Below are 25,462 nucleotides of genomic sequence, written 5' to 3'. Positions count from 1 at the left end.
AACACGCCCATCTTGTGGCCATTTCAGATACTGCCACACCAAACTTAATTTGTGCTGCACTTCTGCAGTAAGAGGCAGTGCAGTGGGGTTGGACAGCACTGGGCACATGCAGTCAGAAGGCCTGAGTTCCAACAAAGCCCTTGTCCCTGCTCAGTCAGTATCAGTTAGGTAAGTCACATACAGACTTCTATGCGCCTCAGTTTCCACACTGGATTTGCCCTTCACAGCTCACGGGGTACTGTGAGGAGGAAACGAGAGTCTTATAAATTCTATGCAAATACTGGCAATTAGAACACTGTAAATGCTAAAACACAAGACAACAATCCTAACAGGTATTTCTTTCTGGACAGGCATGCAAGAAAAAGTTTTCCCAATCCCCACCTTAATCAGGAGGTACAACTGGGGAAATGGAGTGACTTTTTTTTTGGGGGGGGGGGGTAAATGTTTTGAGCTGCTCCATGACAGATGGAATTCTGGGCCAGGGATCAGATCCAAGATGCAGTTGCAACCTATGCAACGTGGATCCTTTAACCCCCTCTGTAGGGCATCCAATGCTTGAACCTGCATCCTGGTGCTACAGAGACTCCACCAACCTCACTGCATCACAGTGGAAATTCCACAATTCTCTTTTTTAATTAAAAAATAGAATGGGATTCCAATGAGTTACAGAGCCAATATTTCCTTTCTAAACCCTACCTCAAGAAATTCAAGGAGTTCCATTGCGGCTAAGCTGTTAACGAAACTGACTAGTATCCATGAGGGTGTAGGAGCAATCCCTGGCCTTGATCAGTGGGTTAAAGATCCAGTGTTGCTGTGAGCTGTGGTGTAGGTCACAGACTCAGCTTGGATCTGGCGTTGTATGGCTGTGGCACAGGCCAGCAGCTACAGCTCCAATTTGGCCTCTAGCCTGGGAACCTCCATATGCCACAGGTGCAGCAACAACAACAAAAAAAAAAAAAAAAAAAAGAAAGGAAAAGAAAAGAAATTCAAAAGCTAGTTTCCAAACCACTCACAGAGGAGGAGAACCCTTTTCCGTGTCCAGAGGGAGCTCCAAAGCGCCAGGTGAGCCCATGTACGCTCTGAGGCACTCTCAGGTCGTGCAGTCCCTGTAACTAGGGCTCATCACTGAGCTTGCCAATCATTTTTCTTATTTTTGAGCACAAACTCTTACTGTGGCTAGGGTCCTTTGCCAATAATTGGCTCAACTAATTGCCTGTATCTCCCTTAATATTTTTTTGGTCTTAAGTGCAGCTGCCAGAGCACAACTCATCATCACTAACTAAACTGTACACACCACATCCCACCTTTCAGCAGGAAAAACTCATTCTCTCATGTCCTGGGGAATCTGCAGGTTTTCCACGTTGAGTCAATTTCAAGAAAAATTACTATCTTTCTCACCTGAAAGCATGTGCAAGGAGGAGAAAGTATCTCAAGTGTACCCTAGCCACGCAGAGTTCTTCAGGACCAAAGGAACTACACACCTAAGGAATAACGTGTGCCATGCAGCCCTGTCTACCTTAATTCCTTGGAAGTGTAGGCAAGGCAAAAAAGACACTGGACACCTCTCATCTGGACTTTGGAAATGAAGAATCCATATATTATTAAAGTGTCTCAAGCTAATGAAAGCCCAAAAAGTAAAACCTTCAGCTAGAAGGTACTTTCAGTCTTGTCCAAAATTACATTAACTCTTCTTTGTAAAATACTTGGAACAAACTCAGCAGAATATTTAGTTATTCACTCATTCAACCAATATTTACATGTCAGATTCTGTCACTGTTCTGGGGATTCAGCAATAAGCAAAAGAGAGTCCCCTCCATCACAGGCTTAATTGCAGCATGGGGGGGAGGATGGGCAGGGATGAAGACAATGATCAAACATATAAAATAATGTGAAGCAAGAGCTCCTATCGCGGCTCAGTGGAAACAAATGTGACTGGCATCCATGAGGATGCAGGTTCGATCCTTGGCCTTGCTCAGTGGGTTAAGGATCTGACGTTGCCAGGATCTGTGGTGTAGGTTGCAGATGCGGCTGGGATTCCATGTTGCTGTGGCTGTGCTGTAGGCTGGCAGCTACAGCTCCCAGTCGACTCCTAGCCTGGGAACCTCCATATGCCGCGTGTGTAGCCCTAAAAAGACAAAAGCCAAAAATAGTAATAATAATGTTAGGCAGCAATACGTGATATGAGGAAAATAAGACAGGATAAGGAGATAGGATGTAAAGAGTTGGGGGAGCTGCTACTTTAGACTCTGTGATTAGAAAAGGCTTCTCTGTGATTAGAAAAGGCTTCTCTGCTAATTGAGCCTAAGACTGAAGGAGGTGAGGGAGAAGCCACGCAGACATCAAGGAGAGCATCCCAGGCAGAGAGCTCGTGCACAGAGGTGTGAGGAGGGGACATGCCTGCACGTTTGAGAACAGCAAGGAGGCCAGGGGGTCTGAAGGGGAAAGTATGGGGCCGGGAGAGTAGTAGTATCTGAAATCAGACTTTCAGAGGTCAGATGGTGCCAGGCCTTGCAGGTCAAGGCAAAAACGTTTGAGTTTTATCCTGAGATAATAAGCCATTAGAGTCTTAGGAGAGAGATGAGATCAAGAATAGTCTAGAAGGAAACCACTGTGGAAAGAGGAAGACGAGGAATCTACTGGAATATTCCAGAAGAGAAGTGATGAGATGGTTAGACTAGGATATCAGTGATTTAGAGGTTGGGAAGTGATCACATTCAGGATTTCTTCTCTTTTTTTTTTTAAGGGCCACACCTGTGGCATATGGAAATTCCCAAGCTAGGGGTTGAACTGGGGCTGCAGCTGTTGGCCTGCACCACAGCTACAGCAAGGCAGGATCCGAGCCGCGTCTGTGACCTACACCACAGCTCAGGGCAACACCGGATCCTTAACTCACTGAGCGAGGCCAGGGATCAAACCCGCATCCTCATGGTTACTAGTCAGGTTCATTACTGCTGAGCCACAATGGGAACTCCCTCAGGATGTACTCTGATGATAGGGCTTAGATGTGGAGTATGATGTTAAGTGTGAAAGGAAAGTAGCAGAAGATGACATCAAGTTTTTAGGCCTCAACAACCAGGTCCCACAAACTTGAGATGATGAAAAGAGCAGGTTTCAGAGGGGAAGAAATCATAAGCAAATAAGAGGCAGCATCCTCCCGTGTGCTAAACCAGGCTGCAGCAGAAAGGGTGACTGGGAAGTTGAGCGCTCACCTGGTTCTGTGCTGTGCACAAACCCAACATGTGGGTAAAGGTTACTGAAGAGTTTGTTGGCTACCTGCTTGAAATACCACGGAGGAAATAATCATAGCAGAAGCTATCATTTCTTGAACCCTAATTACCAGGCTCTGTGATAAACACAGTACATATATTGTGGTTAACCCTCACATGTTAAAAACACTTAAGCACAGGACCCAGCACATGGTAAAACATCGCGGAATGTTATCCATGATACTTAGGAAATAGGTAACATTTTAAATTGAATGGTAGCTTTAAGGATTATTTTAATTTCTACAAGTTCTATCTTCTTTTTTTTTTTTTTTGTCTTTTGTCTTTGTTGTTGTTGTTGCTATTTCTTGGGCCACTCCCGTGGCATATGGAGGTTCCCAGGCTAGGGGTCCAATCGGAGCTGTAGCCACCGGCCTACGCCAGAGCCACAGCAACGCAGGATCCGAGCCGCGTCTGCAACCTACACCACAGCTCACGGCAACGCCGGATGGTTAACCCACTGAGCAAGGGCAGGGACCGAACCCGCAACCTCATGGTTCCTATTGGTTCGGATTCGTTAACCACTGCGCCACGACGGGAACTCCATCTATCTTCTTTTTTCTTCTTCTCCCAAACCCCCATTCATTTTATATTATGATTCCTATTGTTTCTCAGGGTAATAGGTAGTTTTTGGATTTCTACTTTTACAAACAAGGCAGCCATTCCAAGGTCCTAACTTTATGTAGAGATTTCCGTTTCAGCTGCCTCCTGAAAGCCGCAAATCCTATCACGTCTTCATGAGCATTAAAACACTAGTACCCACCTAGGGTTCCACATGCCCTTGGGATGCTCCTTCCTCAGTTCACATACACTGGCTCTGAGCTACCTTGTTTTAGGGACCTGGGAACTGCTTGCTTCCTTTCTTTCAGGTATTCAGACATATCTGAGATTATATTTTATTTGGCATCTCCAAACATTTAGAGAAGAGTAGCCTGAGTTAGCTCAGTCTGGCATATAACCCAAACCAACATTATTTTACAGATGAGGAAACTGTGCCTTAGATTTTAGGTGATTCCTGGTCCGTGTTCTCTTCGGGACCTAGCGAAGCTTCTCTGCCACCACATCTGCCCTGACACACTGATCCCAGTTCTACCCTCTGGAGTCACAGTAAGTAAATACGACAGCCTTTTACGCACTCCGTAAGAATCCGATTACAGCTGTTTATTCTGCCTCTCATTTGACTCCACCCTTCGAATTCCAGATTAAACTCCCTCAAGTACTATTTTCTTCTTTAAAAACAAAACTTTATCATCAAATGAACACAAGGAGATTCTATATTTTTTACCTTAAAAAGTGACACAAATCATTTTGCTCCATTGGAAGTGATAAAAAAAAAATTGAATGGGTTTCCTTCATGTATTATATTATTAGTTTCATTCTAGGGAATTTCTGACACAACGACAAATACTTAAAGTTCGAGGACAGCACAAAGAAATCATGAAACCTGAGTTCAGCAACTAACGAGCTATAACATATAAAACGCTAAGGGGTTACAACTTTTTTATTTTGGTTTATCTTCAAAATGGGGATAATAATACCCTTCCATGGTTCAAAGGCTGGAGAAGGCAGTAAGATTTAATTCACAGGATGTAATATATACATGAAAATGTTTAGAAAATTATACAATACAAAACAAAACATTAATGTATTATAAATGTTGATAGTTTGATCAGGAAGAGTGAGACATCAACTGAACAAAAGAATCAAAATTAATGCAAAAATTATTTTACCTTCATATTGCAAGCTAATTCCATTAGTTTTTTTGCATTTTCTTCTGAGCGATATCTCTTAGGAAGCTGAACCCTGAAGAACTTCAAGGCACCTTCAAAGTCTGTCAACAGCAAGTCATCTTTGGAAGTCTGGAAGAAAGGAGAAAAGACAACCATGCACAGAAAATGGTTTTCGCTAGGAAGGTGCCCAAGAGGCATTTTATAACCCCAGCATCGTTATGGCCCCAGCAGGTACTTCGTAGCTTCGGCCAGAGCCACTTGCACGTGTCCACTGTCGGGAACAAAGCCAGGGCACAGTGGCTGCTCAGAATGAGCTTGAGACCAAGACCCTGCAAGGGGGGCCAGACAACCCAGCTTATAAATAAATGAGTACCTTTAATAATCCAAGGGCAACGTTAAAAATAACGCTTATTCCCTAAAAGAGAAAACACAGAAAACACTGTAAGGGTTTATGTCTGGATTATTAGGCTGTTTGTCTCAGAACACCCCATAATTTTAGATACATTTAAAAAACTTAAGAAATGGCACAGCTTGAAAATATCTTAGAGAGTAGAAACCACCCACCACTGAAAAACCATGCAAAGTAGACCCAGTCTCCCATTTTTCTGAGAGAACAGCTTATTTTTAGATCTACTCTCACATTCAAGAATGCTTTCCAAAGTATTCTATGCTTCCAAACTAAAACATTTGAGTCAAAAAGTTGTGATCTATCAGGAAAGGGCTCCTGGGGGCCCTTTCTGCATGCTGTGCTGCTTCACTCAAGGCACAACCCGCACTGTGTCATCAGCCCTCCGCCCCAGAGCTGGATCCTCAGAGTTCCCTCCAGTCTGCCTTTCTTCATCTAATCATTCCAGGAGTGGCGAGGCAAAGGTCTGATGAGGGGAGGCACTAACATCTGCCGACCAAGTTAAACTTGTAAAGTTTCTGGGACTCAGTTTCCATAACCAATATTCTCCCCAGGGTTTTCTGAGCTTGCTAGTTGAAAAGTTTATGTAAATCCCTTAGCATGCGACCAAGGCCCATAGTAACTACATAACAAACAGTTGCTCATAATAGTGAAAAATGAGACAAAGGTTTGAAATTAGGAACTGGTTAAATAAAGTATAGTATATCCAAAATATCGAAAGAATGGGATACTTGGCAGTAAGTTAAGAATAACAGTACTTTGGTAATGCTATTTCTTATGTTTCAAGCTGGGGAGAAGATACAAATTTCTTAATGGATCTTTGTATGTTTTGAATATGGAATCATTAAAAATAAGGATGCTATTCTATATATGTGTACGTGTCTATTAATATTCGAATGCAAGAAATTAAAAGATGTTGCCAAATAGCATAATCATATTTTTATGTATTTATATATATATAAAACCATAATATACATTATTACAATACTCCATATGAAAAAACTATTCCATATAGAAATTACACATAAACATATATGAACACACACAAAAAAGGCTAAAAAAGTACTTACCCTCTAGATAGCAGGATTAGAAGTATTTTAAAATCTTTTTGCTTACACGTTCTATAGTTTTTATAACACTTTTTTTTTTTTTTGGAAATTGTTTTTTCTCCTTAGGTGCACACGTGCACGCACACACACACACAAACATAGCCCAAAATTCAAAACTACGCTGAGGCAAAGAGTGTTATTTACTATAACATCTATTTTCTTTCAGTAACAGACCCCTAAGTTTTAGCATATCTCTATACAGCTCAAAGATAAAAACTTTCCCTTGCCGCTGGGTAACATCATGTACCTAAGTTCTGGCCAAGAAGAGGTTAAATGGAAAGACAGGTGGAACATCCATGGAATCTCTTTAAAAAGAGGGGATGCACCCTCTCCCGACCCCTAAACCTTGTAGCTTAAATACACAGATGGTGGCTGGAGCTCTAATCAGCAGTAAGTTGTACTCTGAGGAAGGCAGGTTACTGCCAACCTTCTGATTTGTTTTACACGAGAAAAGAAAAATAAACCTCTACTTTAATTAGTCACTGTTATTTTGGATTTATTATTTTGGATTTATTCAATGCAGCCAAGCCTAATATAAACGAATACAAATGCCTGCCATGTTTCTTTTTTCAGCAGAGAGACCCTTGAACAAAATACACTTACTAGCTTCCGCCCAAGGAAAAGTCACTTAAGCCTGAATTTTCCAGTAATAACTGAAAAGAACAAATTCTATCTTCAACAGAACTGACAGAGGAAGAACCCTACAAATGACAGCCAAAGTGCGGTGACCTCTTATACATACCTCACATAAAAGGAGGTCGATGATATGGAAGACCATGTAGAGAGGGAATTTTGCGGTGAAGAGCGTAAGAAACCATTGGGAGGCATACATGTGTGCTTCAAGGCTTATGTCCAAGAAGTGGTTGTACAGGTCAGGAATGTATTCCTGAAATAGCAAACTAATTAGTTTGGGGCACATATGCAGCTGTTTAACTCCCACTAAGGAGGCTCATAAATCTGCCAGAAATAGGCTAAGAAAGTCACATACTTGTGTTTATCCAGAAACTGCCAAAGTGCTCAGAAGAACACTTATCATCTGCTATTAACCTGGCACTCAGCTCTCGTTTCCAGTCGATAAAGTAGCTCTAAAGAGGAATCCCCAAAATGGTGACAAATATTTGGAAGGACAGTTTTTCTTTCCAAGTTATGCAATGTTTGGGAATGTTCGTTTCGCTTTTGTTACGAGATTCCTCACCAGTCAGTTTCAGAGCCTTGGTGAATATTTCTTGACCGAGTTTGCTGTGGTTAAAGGCTCCTACAAAGTTATCTGATCTTTTGGGTGTTTATGAGATTGAAAACCAGCTCACACCCATTAGTTAACACCTTATTAATCTTGGCGTCATCACTACACAGTGAGAAATGAAAAACATAAAACCTGTCCTTTCCTGGACGGCCAAGGAAATCACGGCTGCTCCTTGGCATCATTTCATCACCCCATTCTTAGTCCTGTACTCCTGTAGTAAATGCAAGCCGGATTCTCTTTTTACCTGCATGAGGCGCTCCAACTGGTAAAATTTGCAATGCAAATCTTCAAAGTTTTGCTTGAAAAGTTCCCTGAGGCCATAGTCAAACATGATCTTGACCAGAACGCTGAATGCCTGTTCCTCAGGCATCTGTAACAGATAGGGAACCGGGGAAGGGGAAGAATCACAAACATACGTTAAGTGTTCTCACTGTTAAAGTCGCCCTTCAACTCTGAACTCTGAAGGACTAGGAATGTAGAGATATGATGCAGTTAACTCAGACCTGTAGCTGTGTTTTATAACATTTCACTGACTCAACCAAGAAACACTTAACAAAGTCTACTCTATGTCAGACAATATTCCTGTTCTTCCACACAACCAGTATACAATAAATGTAAAACGAAATAGAAAGATCCGTGGGAACAGAAGAAACAAGAAAGCCTGCATCTGCCTGAGGGAGCCAGGAATAGGCTTTGCTGGGAAGACAGGATTTGAACTGAGTGGGAACAGGCTGATACTCAAATGTATGCTTCATCTTTCCCAAATTATGAGACCTTTGTTGAATCATTTAACCTCCTTAGCTGTTACTTCATTTTAGTAAAAATGTTTTTCTTCCTCATTCCTTCTTCATGCTAAAAACATGGCTAGATACAGAAGAACCTTACATATTCTAAGGTTTGAAGTAATTCTTAAAGTGCTATAGTAATAATACATGCAGTAAGACCTAAAATACTTCCAAAAGCTACTTCACTTCATGTCTATTTACAGACGTTACTCACTTATAATAATACCTAATCGTCCACAGCTTTATGGAAAAATATTTGCCTGAGAACCTGGAAAAATGCCTAGTTTTCAAAATAGAAAAAAAGGCACTACAAACATTATTTAAGGCATGGTGTGACTGTAGCAAGCCTTCCAACTGTCACGAAGGCAGGCGGGCTTCTGTTGAACCAGATGATGGAGGTGGGCTGAGCAAAGAAATCACTGAGAATAAAGCGGAGCTAAAGAGCAAATCAGACTAAGTAACAAATGCGAAAAGGGTAACAAATGATTGTTAGAAAGGTAAGGGCATTTGGGGCAAAGGACCAGACCTCTGAGGTCTTTATCATGGAAGGCAGCTTCACTCTTCCACATGCTGAGGGAGACTTGGTCTGGCCAGAGCCGCATCGCCGACGTTAGGTGGCACATCTGCCCTTTTACTCTGAAACGGGCACTTATTTTAACACAATGGCAAGCAGCATAGAGCTCAAACCAAGACACTGGGGATTTGATTGGGAAACCCATTTTAAAAGGGCTGTGATACTTTAAACAGAGATAAATGTCCTTGGACTGAAGTTGAGAACAAAAACAAACCACACAGGCTTGTGAGACTCTGAGATAGAAGTTCTGATTAAAACAACAAAATCTGAAAACGTGATCTCTTAATGGATATGTTAATTAGCTGGACTGTGAAAATCATCACACAATGTATAGTATATCAAATCATATTATACACTACACACACACACACAACTTTTGTCAATGATACATAAATAAAGCTGAGAAAAAAAAAACTGACCTCTTTATTAATAGCATAGCTTTACCTAAATTTTGCATGCCTACCAATACCAACAAGCTAGGTTCACAGTAAGAAGATGCAAAGTGGTTTTGTTTTACTTGTATTACCATTTACAAAAGCATGGCTTAAACCTCTTAAGCTTCCTCTTCTTACAGAAACAAAATCTAGACTGCGTGGCCTGGCCCCCAGCTCTCCTCAGAGCTGGTCTTGCTAACCTTTCCAGCTCATTCCCCTATTCTCCCATCATGCATGAAGCGCCAGTCACATTTCCCTTCTTTCAGTTCCTTCCAGACGCCAACTCTTCCCCATTTCTGCATTTCTATATCCTGTACTCTCTCTTCCTGGAATGCTCTACTCTCCACTCTCCTGTTTTTAAAATAGCTTTCTTATTTTCATAATTTTTTTTTTCTTTTTACGGCCACACCTGCAACATATGGAAGTTCCCAGGCTAGGGGTCAAATGAGAACTGTAGCTGAGGCCTACGCCACAGCAACACCAGATCCAGGCTGCCATCTGGAAGATAGGGCACAGTTTGCGACTTCATAAGAACATTTAAAAAGTTAAATGATACAGAAAAGTACAAAAAAAAGAGTGGATAACCCTTTTCATTTTTCAGGGTTCACCTTAAAGGGTTTTCTGGTAATCTTCCAAGAGAAGCCTATAATCTAAATGAGACTCCCTCTTGCTGTGTAGCACTGGGAACTATATCTAGTCACTTATGATGGAGCATGATAATGTGAAAAAAAGAATGTATACGTGTATATGTGACTGGGTCACCTTGCTGTACAGTAGAAAACTGACAGAACACTGTAAACCAGCTTTAATGGAAAAAATAAAAATCATTTAAAAATAAATAAATAAATAAGGCTCCCTTGTTATTATCTTGCATCAAACTTTTTACTATACATTCATAGAGCCACTTGGTACACTTGTGTGATGTTCTTGCCTACAGATAGTCAGCTTCACTAGTTCTGCATCCACGAGGAATGAGGCCGTGTCTGTCCCACTCACTCCTGATCTCCAACACAGCTCAGACCACAACAAGTACTCAAAAATGCTCTGCTAACATCACCTGTGTGATATTTTTGCCAAGCCTTTTGACTTGAAACATGAGGGAATGATCAGGCCAATCAAGAATCTAGACTTGATTGTTTACAAGCCAATTTGCTTTCATTTTTCAAAAGTGTCAGTGGCATGGAACACACAAAAAAGGCAAAGGGTTTAGTTTGGATTAAAAGAATTAAAACAAAACAAAACAAAACAAAACAAAATGCAATACCTGAATCTTCCCTCATCTTATTTAGAAAAAAGCTATATGAACTTTACAGAGTAAACAGAAAATGTGGACTGCAGGTATGACATTATTGAATCAGTGTTGACTTTCTTAGATATCATTGTGATATTCAGGTCATATCCTCAGGAAATAAATGCACAAGTATTTAGAAGTGAAATATCTCAATGACTGTCACCTAACAACATTTTTTCCATAAAAAAAATACATGTGTGTGGTGTGAGGAAGAGAAAGAGTGAGAGCAAACAAGTAAGTGACAGAGAGAGGGGGAGATGAAGAGAAAGCAGTGAAGACGACTACTTGATAAATTAGGTGAAGATTCTATGGGTATTCATCTCAACACTGTTTCGATTTTGATGTGGATTTTAAAAGTATCAGTAAGAAGGAGGGTAGAAGTCCTTTGTGGAACGAATGAATGAAATGGCACTAAAGAAAGGCAGGTTCTCCGCCTCCCTCCCACTCCAAAACATAAAGCTCACAACAAAGGCTGACGACAATGGCTACTTTAGAGAAGATAAAATATCCCCAAAGAGTTTCACCAAGACCGAAGTCTATACAATCATCCTAATAATAAAAAGGAAGTCTATCTTTGTACTAATTTTCAATACTGTCATTTATTCTTATGTTTCTCTCCCATCATGACATTCTATTAATTTAAGGGTACAGTTTCCAGATATAGGCGTTAACACTCATGTCTGGCCGAAGGCAATATAAAACCATCATCAAGTTTAAGGCTGGTACAACCTGAGGCAGGACATGCGTATCTCAAACAGAAACCTCATTACTCACGTGGAGAAGCAGAACAGCAGCGAGAAATGACTGGCCCTGGCAATAGCCAATCTCTTCATCATACACAGAATAAGCCTGGGGAAAAAAGCACAGGGGGTATAAACGAATGCAGTCACTCTTGAGCCACAGTTACCCTGTAGGAACTGGAAAGGGGAACCTTGAAAATGCTACCCAGACTCCACTGTGGCATTCTGATGGCCTGTAAATGATGTAAACATTTCTCTTCAATTCCAATGTTTCTTTACAACGAATAAAACTGTCACCACGCTGATTCCTGCAGCCAAGGAGTGATCTTGTGACGTAGAAACTATTTTAGCACTAAAGAAAAGTTGTCATTCTTGCCTGTCTTTGCTTATGTTTTTCCCTCCTCTCAGTATGAAAAACATCCTCTCCCTTTAGCTAAGCTCTAAACACATTCTATTCCTCCAGGATTCTCTCTCCTCTCAGTACCTGCTATAAGTGCATGGTATTATAGATAGCACTTATCACCTACCTACCTTCCTCCCTTCCTTTCTTTTTTGGTCTTTTTGTCTTTTAAGCCTGCACCTGTGACATAGGGAGGTTCCCAATAGGAACCGTAGCTGCCGACCTATGCCACAGCCACAGCCACAGCCACGGCCATGCGGGATCTGAGCCTCATCTGCGACCTACACCACAGCTCATGGCAATGCCGGATCCTTAACCCATTAAGCGATGCCAGGGAGCAAACCCATGACCTCATGGATACTAGTCGGGTTTGCTAACCACTGAACCACGATAGGAACTCCTATTTATTTATTTAATTAATTTATTTACCTATCTTTTTATGGACATACCCATGGCGAAGGGAAGATCCTAGGCCACATCTGTGACCTACGCCACAGCTTGCGGCAACGCTGGATCCTCAACCCACTGAGTGAGGCCCGGGCCGCACCTGAATTCTCAGAGACGACGTCAGGTCCTTAACCTGCTGAGCCCGGAGGGGAACTCCGCACACTGCATTCTCAATGTCTATCCTCTCTACTGCATTGTGAACTTCTTAGGGGCTGGAGTGATGTCCTTTTCAACTCAGCCAGCACCTCAACACACAGGAGGCACTCACTAAACACTGTTAGTGTTACTCATTTTCTTTCTGGGAAAAAATCTTTTGGCAAAGACACCAAAATACAATTCTTTCCACAATGCCAGTAATAACTCTGCTGATAAGGGATTACTCTGAAACCACTTGTGGGTTTCTCTGGAATTTTCATTTGTATTTTCCTTGGCGGCAGATGATTACAACCCATCTCTTCTGAGCATTGTCATTAACAGAGAATTTACACCAAACATTCCTTGTGGTTCCCTCTTTGAGTCTTCAGATGTTTTTCAGAGTCCTGTTTTTATGATTAATATTTATAGTTCTAATGTAAGTTGCAGTGGAAAGGGGAATTCCTATAAAATCAGGATGCTATTCCGTTTGACAAATTTATTTCTGATGAAACTCCCTTTATTTTCCACTTGGTTTTTTTGGTTTGTTTTTTGCCAAGGTTCTTCTATGTCCCAAAAAAAGCAATTTAGAAACGGTTATACTTAAAAAAAAAAAAAAAAAAAAAGGAGTTCCCATCGTGGCGCAGTGGTTAACGAATCCGACTAGGAACCATGAGGTTGCGGGTTCGATCCCTGCCCTTGCTCAGTGGGCTAACCATCCGGCGTTGCCGTGAGCTGTGGTGTAGGTTGCAGACCCGGCTCGGGTCCCGTGCTGCTGTGGCTCTGGTGTAGGCTGGTGGCTACGGCTCCGATTCGACCCCTAGCCTGGGAACCTCCATATGCCGTGGGAGCGGCCCAAGAAATAGCAAAAAGACAAAAAAAAAAAAAAAAGAAATGGTTATACTTAGAATTCAGATCACTTAGCAAAATGTAATACCAATGCTTATTAAATAAGTTATATATATATATATGGGATTTTATCATTAGCTTTTGGTGAAACTATAGCTTTTATTAATTTTTAAATTTTTTCCTTTTTCAGCCACACCCATGATATATGGAAGTTCCTGGGCCAGGGATCAAATTCAAGCTGGAGCTGCAACCTATGCCACAGCCACAGCAACACCAGATCCTTAACCCACTGTACCATGGAAGGAACTCCTGAAACTAACGTTTAAAACATATGTACACGTGTTTTACATAGCAGGCACTCAATAAACACTGTTAATGTTTATATACATAATCATGCTTTCATAAATTCAGGTAGAATTCAATATAATCTCATTTTAAAGCTTATCTGATGAGAAGGCTACAGAATGAGAAACATATATATTTTCCAAAGACAAAATGTGCCTAGGAATTTAGAAGTGATCTATTTATAACACAAATACATACTTTGTACCTATTAAGTCAGTAAAAATTAACAAGAGTTAATACCAATTTTGTTAAGACTATTCAAAACTAGTAGTTATATCTGTCCACACAGCTCTGTGGAATGCAGTCTGATAATACTGAAAAGGTTCCAGTCAATAGTTGATTAGTCAAGAAAGAACAGAGGTTCAGAGTTAGAGTTGGGATGCAATCCCATAACTGTTAATGTCTAGATCTGGATCTTAGGCAAATTACTATATTCCCTATTTGTAAGATGAGAATAACTATAGTAGTTATATAATAGAGTTAATGCATTATTCTTAATCCTCTCAAGTAGAGTGCTCAGCACATGGTTTAAATCAATTATATACTAGGACGAAAACATACTGAATTTCTATAGGTAGAGAACGAAGGGGAGCTTTTTTCAGGCTCATAGAAAAGCTTGAAGGAATGCATACAGACACGCAAGTACATGAGACATTTGGGAAACGTTTGGAATATGAGGTTCATGGGGAACATAATGAAATATGGGGAAGAAAAGGCATTTCATTAATTCATCAACTTTTAATGAGCACCTACTATTACATGAGATGCACCATGTCAAGTGCTACAAACGCTACAATATATAAGAAATGATTCTTGCCCTTGAGAACTTCTCAATTCAATGGGGAAGTCTGACAAGTAAATCAACCTGAGTACAGTGAGAAGTTCAATGTGACTGAAGCATAAAATATTCAGAGAATAAGCCAGGTTATGTCACAAAATGTCTTTAATACTAAGCTAGGAGTTCCTGTCGTGGCGCAGTGGTTAACGAATCTGACTAGGAACCAAGAGGTTGCGGGTTTGGTCCCTGCCCTTGCTCAGTGGGTTGACGATCTGACGTTGCCGTGAGCTGTGGTGTAGGTTGCAGACCCGGCTCGGATCTTACGTTGCTGTAGCTCTGGCGTAGGCCAGAGGCTACAGCTCCAATCTGACCCCTAGTCTGGGAATCTCCATATGCCGAGGGAGCGGCCCAAGAAATAGCAAAAAGACAAAAAAAAAAAAAAAACTAAGCTAAAGAATCCAGGACTGAGAAATGAACTAAAGAATTTGATTTCATTCTGTGGGTTAGAGAAAGCACTAAAGGTTTTGGTGGATTTTAGTGGAGGCCACTGAGGTGATAGATATATATATCATCATATATACAAATGATATATACAATCTTAGTGACATATATACCATCAGATATATGTATCTGAATGACTGCTAGAGCTGCTTGATTAATCACAAGAATTAACTTAACACTGTAAACCAACCATACTTCAATAAAATTTTAAAAAATTTAATAAAGAAAAAAAAGAAAGGCAGGGAAAATAATGCAAGGCAGCTTCTGTAAAAGAGCCAGCAACGTATGACAGAGGCCAGTAACAGGACAGTGAATAGAAAAGAAAGTACGGCTAGAAGAGATATCAATCACATAAAAAATAACAGAGAATGACTGTATATTCAGACAATGACATGGGGGGGAAAAGGAGGACTGTTTAATTAAAAGAGACATAACAACTAAACACAGTATGGATATTGCTGGATTCTGATTCTAACTAAATGTATAAAGACATTTAGGGAAATCTGAATATGGAGTGTCTATTGGATGGTTCTGACGGATAATGATGGATGTTACAGGAGAATAATGATCTCATTTTTTAGATATGTATGGTGAAGAATTTAGGATTGTGATGGCTGAGGTTGGCTTCAAAGAAATTCAAAAAATTTTTAAAGGAATAAATGAAGCAACTGGGCAATATGTTGATACCTATTAAATCTGGATGGAGATATATACAAATTCATTATGCTATTCAACTTTTAGGTATGTTTGAAAATTTTCATAATAAGGTGTATTTTTAAATGAACTCTTATTTTTATTTTGTTTTGCCTTTTGACATTTTTTTAATGCCACAGCCGCGGCATATGGAGGTTCCCACGCTAAGGGTCTAATTGGAGCTACAGCTGCCGTCCTATATGAGCCACAGCAACGTGGAATCCGAGCCTCGGCTGTGACCTACATCACAGCTCATGGCAACACTGGATCCTTAACCCACTGAGCAAGGCCAGGGATTGAACCCGCAACCTCGTGATTCCTAGTCGGATTCATTTCCACTACGCCTACGCCACGACGGGAACTCCAGAACTCTATTTTCAGACCTGTTTTGTTTGATGCACCTGTGAAGACTTTCACATGGAGACCAACCTACAGCTGGAAATGCAGGTCTTGAGCTAATATAGACTTGGGAACATTTGTGCAGGGATGATAGCTGAAGCCGTGGGGTAGAAAGGGTCACCTAGAGAGACAGCATAGAGCTACAGGAACCAGGGACTGAGCACCCAGGGGAAGGCCTCTCTTTTAGGACCAGGCAGAGAGGGGTAAAACAATGAGGGAATTAGGGAAGTGAGAGCTTAAGTTCTCTAACAGAGGATGAGAAATCAAGAATAGAGCTGCAAGGAAGAGCTCATGAGAGAGAAACTAGAGTACAGTGGGGTCGAGAGTAAGGACTCAGAGTCAGTGAAGGCAGGGTTTCGTTCTGGAACATTATGCGGTCAAATGAAGGATACCTGGATTGGCTGCTTAAGTGGGAAGCACAACTGAGAAAGGGCTGAAGAGAAATTGTAGCTTCATGTGTCCTATGGGGAAATTAAAATTAAACCCAAGAAATAGCTCTCTAAATTCTAAGTGCCCTTACAATTTAAAGCATCTAGTTTATCTAGTTCATCACTGTTCTTTATTGCTAGCCTGTTCTAAAACTCAGTAGTAGTTTTGCTTTCTCAACCACAATATGTAAGTTCCTTAAGGATGATTTGTGCTTTGCTTATATTTACTATATGGCAGATACTAAAAAGGAGCCTGATTGGTTTTCAGGGGAAAAGACTAAAGACTAGGTCTCAGGACCAAGGAAGCCAAATTCATCACTTACAATGCGAATACTGAAAAGGAGTTTGCAAAGTCGTAAGACTCAAGAGGCTTATAACATAAAGCCAACTTGTGAAAGTTTAAATGTGGAGCCAGGGGACTGTCAACTGAAAGTCCTAATTAAATGGGTAAAAGAGGCGTTCCCCTCTGATGCAGCAGGTTAAGGATCCAGTGTTGTCACTGCAGTGGCTCAGACTGCTGCTGTAGATTGGGTGTCATCCCTGGCCTGGGAACTTCCACATGCTGTGGGTATAGCCAAAAACAAAAGGTAAAAGAAATTATTTCCTGTTCTTTATGAGTCTAAGATTGTGTTGTTACTTTTGATTTTACAAAGAATTTTCCCTCCTTTTTTACATTCTTTTTTTTTTTTTTTCCTTTCTGGCTGCACCCGTGGACTATGGAAGTTCTCAGGCCAGGGACTGAATCTGAGCTGCATCTGTGACTTTCGCCGCAGCCAAGGCAATGCTGGATCCTTTAACCCACTGTGCCAGGCCAGGGATCGAATCAGTGCCTTCACAGAGACAAGCTGGATCATTAGCCTATTGCACCACAGTGGAAACTCCTCTCCTTTTTTTGTATTCTTGAACATCACATACAAATTACATTGTATAGTTAACCTTTTGCATAATTTCAAAGAACCAGAATTCCCATTTAAAACTGAGTCCTGTTTTTGGACTTGAAATACCTTGCATATTTTATATAGGGAATCTTGTCCATCTCCTCCTGTGTCCTTAAAATAGTCATGGGCTGGGAATGTCCGGTTAATATCACGAGTGATAGCGCTGTCCTGGGGAGACTCCTGGGGAAACATTGGGAAAGAGAAGGTTTAGAGGTTAAGTCACGTACATACTTGTTTGGGCTTATACAGTAAGGTCTTCTCATTTACATGCTTTGAAATGCTGCAAGGATGTACATACAGGTGCATGCCCAGAGTTTCTGTGTCTTTAGGAAAGCAAAAGCAATTAAGGGGGGAAAAAAGGCTGAAAGAAAAGCAACCTGTTTCACTCTATATACCTCATGTATGTTCCATCCCTGATGCAAGGAAGGGCAGCTGGTGACCTTTCTATTTCAAGAGGGAAAATGTGATTCAAAATGGATTTCCCATTGGAAAACAATCTAATATCAAAAGAAGGAGGCAAAGTGCTCCCATTAGAATAACTGGGTACAAAAATTGCTGCTTTAATCGATCCTTTGGCACGAAACCCATGTGCCAAAGGGAAAAGAGAAGTCCCTTGACTGGGGTTTATCCTAGGGGCGAATGTCATAAAAACTCATAGAGCAGTCTACTCAATATGAAACTAGACTACTAAATGCCAAGGGATTCAAACAGGCTATGGGAAAATATCCCTTGCTTTTACCAACGGAAAAAAAGTCTTTCCTCTTCTATAATGAGTTAATAACTGAAACGAAACAAATGTCAATCGTGTCATAAAATATACCAAGCACCCAGCTATTTCTAAAGTCATCCTGTTGCTAAGTTTTATTTGCTTATGTACTAAAGAACTAGAGCACAGAGAAGTTCCCGCGTAGCTCAGTGGTTAACGAATCCGACTAGGAACCATGAGGTTGCGGGTTCGATCCCTGCCCTTGCTCAGTGGGTTAAGGATCCCTGGCCTTGCTCAGTGAGCTGTGGTGTAGGTTGCAGACAAGGCTCGGATCCTGCGTTGCTGTGGCTCTGGCGCAGGCCGGTGGCTACAGCTCCGATTCGACCCCTAGCCTGGGAACCTCATGTGCTGTGGGAGCAGCCCAAGAAATGGCAAAAAGACCAAAAAAAAACAAAAAAAAAACTAGAGCACAGAAACATGACCTTCTGTTTTAACAATGAATTGTCTTCAAAGCTAAGAGACTTGATTCTCCTTGGTGAGCACACCATCCAAGAGCCTGGGACTCCTGTTTCAAGTGCAAAGTGAGTGCTGCTCTTTCTTGTCTGGTGATTTCTCTAGCCTTTCAGGTAATCATATCCCCAGAGCCATAAATATTTCACGGAGGTGGGATTTAAACTAACTTTACATTTACATTTAAAAATTTTTGTTTACTGAATTTGAAATGTAACATTGTGTTAAAGTGCACAGCATGCTACTTTTGATACATATATCTTATACTGTAATATGACTGCTGCTGTAGTGCTATCGCATTACATAATTAATTTAAATTAATACTGTCTAGGAGTTCCCATCGTGGCTCAGCGGTAAGCAAACTATCATCTATGAGGACGTGGGTTTGATCCCTGGCCTTGCTCAGTGGGTTAAGGATCCGGCGTTGCCATGAGCTGCAAAGATGCAGCTCAGATCCTGCGTTGCTCTGGCTCTGGCGTAGGCCAGCAGCTGTAGCTCTGATTGGACCCCTAGTCTGGAACCTCCATGTGCCATGGGTGTGGCCCCAAAAAGACAAAATAATAAAAAATAACACTGTCTATATTCATAATACTTTGCATTAGACCTCTATGGCTTTTTTGCTACTCACTACAAGTTTGCACTTAGATACTTATCAGTCTGATCCCCTCAACCTCCACGCTTGGTGAACTAACTTTAAGGCCTATGCTTTTTATTAACCTGTAAACTATTTAAACTTTCAAAGACACTGCCAAATTCTTTCCAAAGAGATTTATTGTCAGACTACTAGTTATTTTTTTAAATGCATCATTAACAACAGTTAAGGCAGCTCAGACTCTGGTGATCCCTGACAGGACAAAACCCAAAGTGAGACCTAAGACTACAGCAGCTATCTGCCTAGTGGCAGCTTCTAGGCTACAGCACAGGTCCAGGGAACTGAAATGGGCGGGGGACGGGGGAGGGCAGGGAGGAGTGCCTTCCTGAGTTGTGAAGAGAGATGGAATTCAGGGAGGGCAAGGTAGCTAGAATTTGTAGGTCAGACTAATGGAGAGGAAAAGGTGAACAGAAAGAGAGTTGCAGAGCTATCTAGAAAAGTCCCTATCAACCATGAAATCATAAAAGAAAACATGTATAAACTGACTTCATCAAATTTAAATTAAAGATTTAACACATTTCATGTGTTAAAAACATGAAAATGTGGAGTTCCCTTGTGGCAGAGCGGTTTAAGGATCTGGTTTTGTCACTGATGTGGCTCGAGTTGCTGCTGTGGTACAAGTTCAATCCCCAGCCCAGGAACTTTCACATGATGTAGCTGAAGCCAAAATAAAACAAACATCACAACATGAAAACATAAGCCTTGACCAGGATGAATTACCTAAAAATCTAAGTGTAATGGAGTTGTATCCAGAATATACACGTAACTCTCAAAATACACAAGGAGATAAACAACTGAATTTTTATTATTATTATTATTTTTAAAGGCCACACGTGTGGCCTATGGGAGTTCCCAGGCTAGGGACTGAATCAGAGCTGCAGCTGCCAGCATATGCCACAGCCACAGCAAGGCTGGATCCAAGACGCGTCTGCAACCTACACCACACGCAACGCTGGATATTTAACCCACTGAGTGAGGCCAAGGATCAAACCCTCATCCTCATGGTTACTAGTTGGGTTCGTTACCGCTAAGCCACAAAGGAACTCATGACAAATAACTGATTTTAAAAGGGGGAATGGTGATAAAAAGACTGAATAGATGCTTCACAAAAGAAGATATATAGATGGCAAATAAGCACATGAATAAATTTCAACATCATTAGTTATTAGCAGTATATAAATCAAAACCACAAGATTTCCCTCCATACCCACTAAATGCTAAAGTTAAAAGGACCTAATATACCAAGGGTTGGCAAAGGGTGTGAAACAACTGGAATTCCCATACCTTGCTGGTGGGAATGCAAAATGGTACAAGTACTTTAGAAAGCAGTTCATAGGTTTCTTACAACGTTAGACATACACTTACCATACAATTCAGTGATTCCACTCCTAGGTATTTATCCAAGAGAAATGAAAATATAAATACATGAAAACACTTGAACTCAAGTGTTCATAGCACCTTTATTCGTAATAGCCCAAAATGGAAGCAATACAAATATGCTCTAATGGGTAAATGGATAAATAATTGTGGTACATTCATATAGTGATGGAATACTACTCAGCAACAAAAAAGAAAAACCTATTGATTCACACATGATAGAACTCAAAAGCATTGTACTATGTGAGAGGAGCCGGGCATGAAAGACTATTTTCTGTAATTCCATGTATATGACATTCTAGAAAAAGACAAATCATAAGTTATGGAAAGCAGATCAATTTGTAAGAGACTAATAAGGCAAAGGGGGAAGACCAATTTTTAAAAGATATTAAAGAACTTTGTGAATTGATGGAATTATTATCCATCACATCTGTGGTGGTAATTAAAACAAATTGTTTCACTTAAAACTGGTCAATTTTATTGTTTTAATTTACATCTAAATAAAGGTGATTTTAAAATGGAAAAGCAAATACAAAAGGATATTCATACAATTGAAAAAGAGACCCTGGATGATTCCAGTATTTTAGATTAAGAATTCCCAGTCCTAATTTTAGCTATATGCACCTAAATGATGAAAATGATGACAATTCATCTTTAAGGCCTTAAACCAGGGGCCTAGCTTAGAGTCAGATTTATCTGTGTTTGAAAGCTGGCTCAATTTCCTACTTGTCTAAATAACTTTAGGTAAGCTTCTTATCTTCTCTAATATCACCTACCTTATAAAGTTGTAGTGAGGATTACATTAAATTCATCTATACATTATAAACATGTAAAGAGCTTCTAGTATTGTCTGACACGTATATAAAACACTTGATAAAAGGGAAATCAAGCAAAGTCTCCAGCACTGCTGAGAGCCGGGGATGTCCTCTGAACACACCCACACACAAGCACACACATGCACACAAATGCATGTGTGAATGCACACGCGTGCGCACACATACACACACACACAGATAAACAGAGAACACATACCTATGGTTCCTAGAATATATATTATTTTTATTTGTATATCTTTTTTCGTTTTTTTTGCTTTTTTAGGGATACACCAGAGGCATATGGGAAGTTCCCAGGCTAGGGGTCAACTTGGAGCTATAGCTGCTTGCCTACGTCACAGCTACAGCAATGTGGGATCCAAGCTGCATCTTCGACCTACACCACAGCTCGTGGCAACGCCCGATCCTTAACCCACTGAGCGAGGCCAGGGATTGAACCCACATCCGCATGGTTATTAGCTGGATTCCCTTCTGCTGCACCACAATGGGAACTCCCTATTTTTGTGTATCTTACCTTCCCTGTAAAACTATTCAAGCAGGGGTAGAAACTGTGATTTAGTTTTGTAACTTCCACAGAGCACAGCACAACACATAGCACGTACTCAGAGCTTAATAAGTATATCTAGTCAAAGTCCAAAGCTTCCTTGTGACTGAGCAATAGCAATGTTCAGGTGGTCAACAGCTCTCCCCAAACCAGGATCGCTAATGCTCATGTTTATTAATCCAAGACCCATGTGAAAGAGGCACTAAACTAAATCAGAAAAGAACTTTAAAAGACATTCCAATTAAATATCAGGAAAAAAACGATTGCCTTAATGATTGATTTATTAGTGACTTCCTAACTGTGTCATATGCAGGCAAGAGGAAAATAACTGTAATGAGAAACAGAAAAAAGTAAAAATTTTTGAGTCCCTTAGCTCAAAATAAATCAAATCATCCTACTATTATTAAGAGTAATGATCAGAAAAGGGCATCTGTATCAGAAATATGTGGTATATTATTGTGAGTTAACAATTTTAATTCAATCTAGGATATGTGAATTTTCTTGAACTCAGTTTTAATTTTAACACACAGAAGGTGAAATAGCAACACAAAGGGAAAAACCACATAAAGGGAATTAAGAAATCTTTATCTGATTTCATGAATATCTCAAACAAAAGACCATAAACAGTTCCAGTTTCAGTTTCGAAACTGCAACATGACAAAAACTTATCACACCCCTACCATCATCAAGAGGAAAAATGATAGACTGAACTTCAAAAATTAAAAACTTCCCCTTATAAAATATGCCATTAGGAAATAGACAAGCAGCACATATGTCTGAAAAAGGAACTGTATCCAGAACATATATAGAACTTAAAGAAACAATCTAATAAAATGGACAGAAATCTGAGCAGACACCTTATAAAATATGCAAATAGAAAATAAGCAAATGAAAAGGCAGTTACCAAAACAATGCCCATTAAAACCACCATGAGCTAGCCAGCCAAAATGCCTACCAAGGAGAGTGATTTCTTGTGCAATGACAAGGGGGGTTACGACCTAGAACCTCTGTAGAGAGTAATTTAATCAAATGTTTCAAACTATTGAAGGAAGAAGATCCATTAAGCAGTTTCTGAAAGGTTTTGGAACTTGAAAAAAAATGAGAAAGGGGACTTAAAGCACTAAAACAATGATTAAAATAAATTTCACATTGACAGAACTTTCTAGAAATGATGAACAGAAATGTTGATCTGTATTTGAGTTCAGCTACAAGAAATTACTCTGAAAAAACTGTTAACAGCATTCTTGAATTATATCTCCAAATTATATTTCCAAAAAAGAAAAAAAGAATTATGAGTTTTTTAAATATCAGCTGAATTTACTGCAGGAATTTTATGAAACAACAATAGAAGTTCTGAAATATGCTAAGAATGACAGATTGTAGCTTAAGACAAGAATGAAGGTTGGAAAATTACATGAAGAATGAGAGGAATATGGAGATCTTCAAAATATTTTATGCTGGTTATGTCAGTATATTATACTAATGATAAAGATAACTTCAAAAAGGATACACAGTTACATGAAATTCAAATGCAGAGAATAGAAAAATAACAAACACTGAAAAAATTCTATAACTGGTTAGTTCTCATCCACCCGCCATCCCTCAACCATTTGATCAATGGAGTCATCAGATAGTTATGAGGTAAAATGCCTTTGAGACAAGGTGATTTTGAAAATCCACATGCTGAATTTGTTAAGCCTTGAAAAATAATAATAAATCGAGGAGTTCCATGTGAACCATTTGCTTAAAATATTTGGCCTTAGAAAATATGCTGAAGAATTTGGTACTAAATCCATTTGACTTGCCAGAGGACAAATTGTACAAAAATGATCCCAAAATTCTAACAATGAGGAACTTGCTAAGTTTCTATCAGTATAATGACATCATTAAATTTGAAAAGATTCAGAAAACAAATCATGGTAACATCATGGATGATTCCTTTCTAAGAAAACACAGCAAAGAGCTTTTTTGCAAAACATCTCAACCCAAGTGCTTATAAAATTAATATTTGTATCATAATACACATTCCTTTTATTCCTAAGGATTTAAGCATAGACATAGCTCACATAGGGAACTGCAAGCACAAGGCATATTAATGGCTAAAGTGATTAAGTCAATCAAATACATCCTTTCAGAGGACTATAGTTAGTAAAATGGCTTAACAGAGAACAAGGTTTTGCAATGTATTTAAGGTAATCATGCAGAGGTGTGTAAACCTTAAAAGAACAAGGAATAGCAAAATGACTGTAAGGTGATATGTTCTAAAAATTATTGAAACAATGGCAAAGTAACTCTATTTATCAACTGGTTTTATGTCTTGGCTGCTTCATTTATTATAAGGAAAACAGCTTTAATATCCAGAAGAAAAAAATGCCGTATGATTATGCAGTATTAACATTTTGTGGGAGTTCCTGTTATAGCTCAGCAGTAACAACCTGACTAGTACCCATGAGGATGTGGGTTTGATCCCTGGCCTAGCTGAGTGGGTTAAGGATCTGGCATTGCTGTGAGTTGTGGTGTAGGTTGCAGACATGGCTTGGATCTGGCATTGCTGTGGCTGTGGTGTAGGCCAGCGGCTACAGCTCTGATTCAACCCCTAGCTTGGGAATTTCCATATGCCGCGGGTGCGGCCCTAAAAAACAAAAAACCAAACAAACAAATAAAAACCAAACAAAAAAACCCACTTTTGCAAACTTTTTCTTTTCTTTCTTTTTTTCTTTTCTTTTTTTTTTTTTTTTTGTCTTTTTAGCTATTTCTTGGGCCGCTCCTGCGGCATATGGAGGTTCCCAGGCTAAGGGTTGAATCGGAGCTGTAGCCACCGGCCTACACCAGAGCCACAGCAACTCGGGATCCGAGCCGCGTCTGCAACCTACACCACAGCTCACGGCAACGCCGGATCGTTAACCCACTGAGCAAGGGCAGGGACCGAACCCGCCACCTCATGGTTCCTAGTCGGATTCGTTAACCACTGCACCACGATGGGAACTCCGCAAACTTTTTCTGTTAAGAGCCAGATAGCAAATATTTTTGGCTTTGTGGGCCATTCAGTGTTGCAATTACTCAACTCTCCCTCTGTAGATCAAAAGTAGCCAGAGACAATATAGACATAAACAAGCATTTCTGAATTCTAATAAAACTTTATTTTTAAAAACTAGATGCATGCTGAACTTTCTGCAATGTGCCAAGCCCTACTCTAAATATACAACAACACAATAATTTGTCACTGGCAACATGACCAAAGAGAAGATTTTTTGTAATGATTTTTAATACACTGATAATGCTACTGTTGATTAATTTCTTAAGTTTTACTTGCAGAAATTCTGTCACAAGCAAGCTGCAACAACTTGAAATGTAT

At 40.0% G+C, this 25,462-nt stretch overlaps 1 protein-coding gene and 1 pseudogene across 2 annotated transcripts in view; one reads left to right on the top strand and one right to left on the bottom strand.

Moving 5' to 3' along the window:
* The window catches only part of RABGAP1 (RAB GTPase activating protein 1), a 176,067-nt gene that overhangs the window by 28,468 nt on the left and 122,137 nt on the right, over positions 1-25,462 (bottom strand). For both annotated transcript variants that reach the window (XM_047768348.1, XM_047768349.1), the window contains 6 exons: positions 17,552-17,665; positions 11,610-11,684; positions 7,996-8,121; positions 7,251-7,394; positions 5,367-5,408; positions 4,994-5,122 (listed from right to left, as the gene is read on the bottom strand). In XM_047768348.1, coding sequence (XP_047624304.1) covers positions 4,994-5,122; positions 5,367-5,408; positions 7,251-7,394; positions 7,996-8,121; positions 11,610-11,684; positions 17,552-17,665 — 630 coding nt within the window. The remainder of the gene's footprint in view (positions 1-4,993; positions 5,123-5,366; positions 5,409-7,250; positions 7,395-7,995; positions 8,122-11,609; positions 11,685-17,551; positions 17,666-25,462) is intronic.
* On the top strand, positions 20,658-24,203 carry LOC125121456 (COP9 signalosome complex subunit 2-like; annotated as a pseudogene).

Source organism: Phacochoerus africanus, chromosome 2 (genome assembly GCF_016906955.1).
Source record: "Phacochoerus africanus isolate WHEZ1 chromosome 2, ROS_Pafr_v1, whole genome shotgun sequence".
Lineage (NCBI taxonomy): Eukaryota > Metazoa > Chordata > Mammalia > Artiodactyla > Suidae > Phacochoerus > Phacochoerus africanus.
This window is presented reverse-complemented; position numbering and strand designations above follow the sequence as displayed.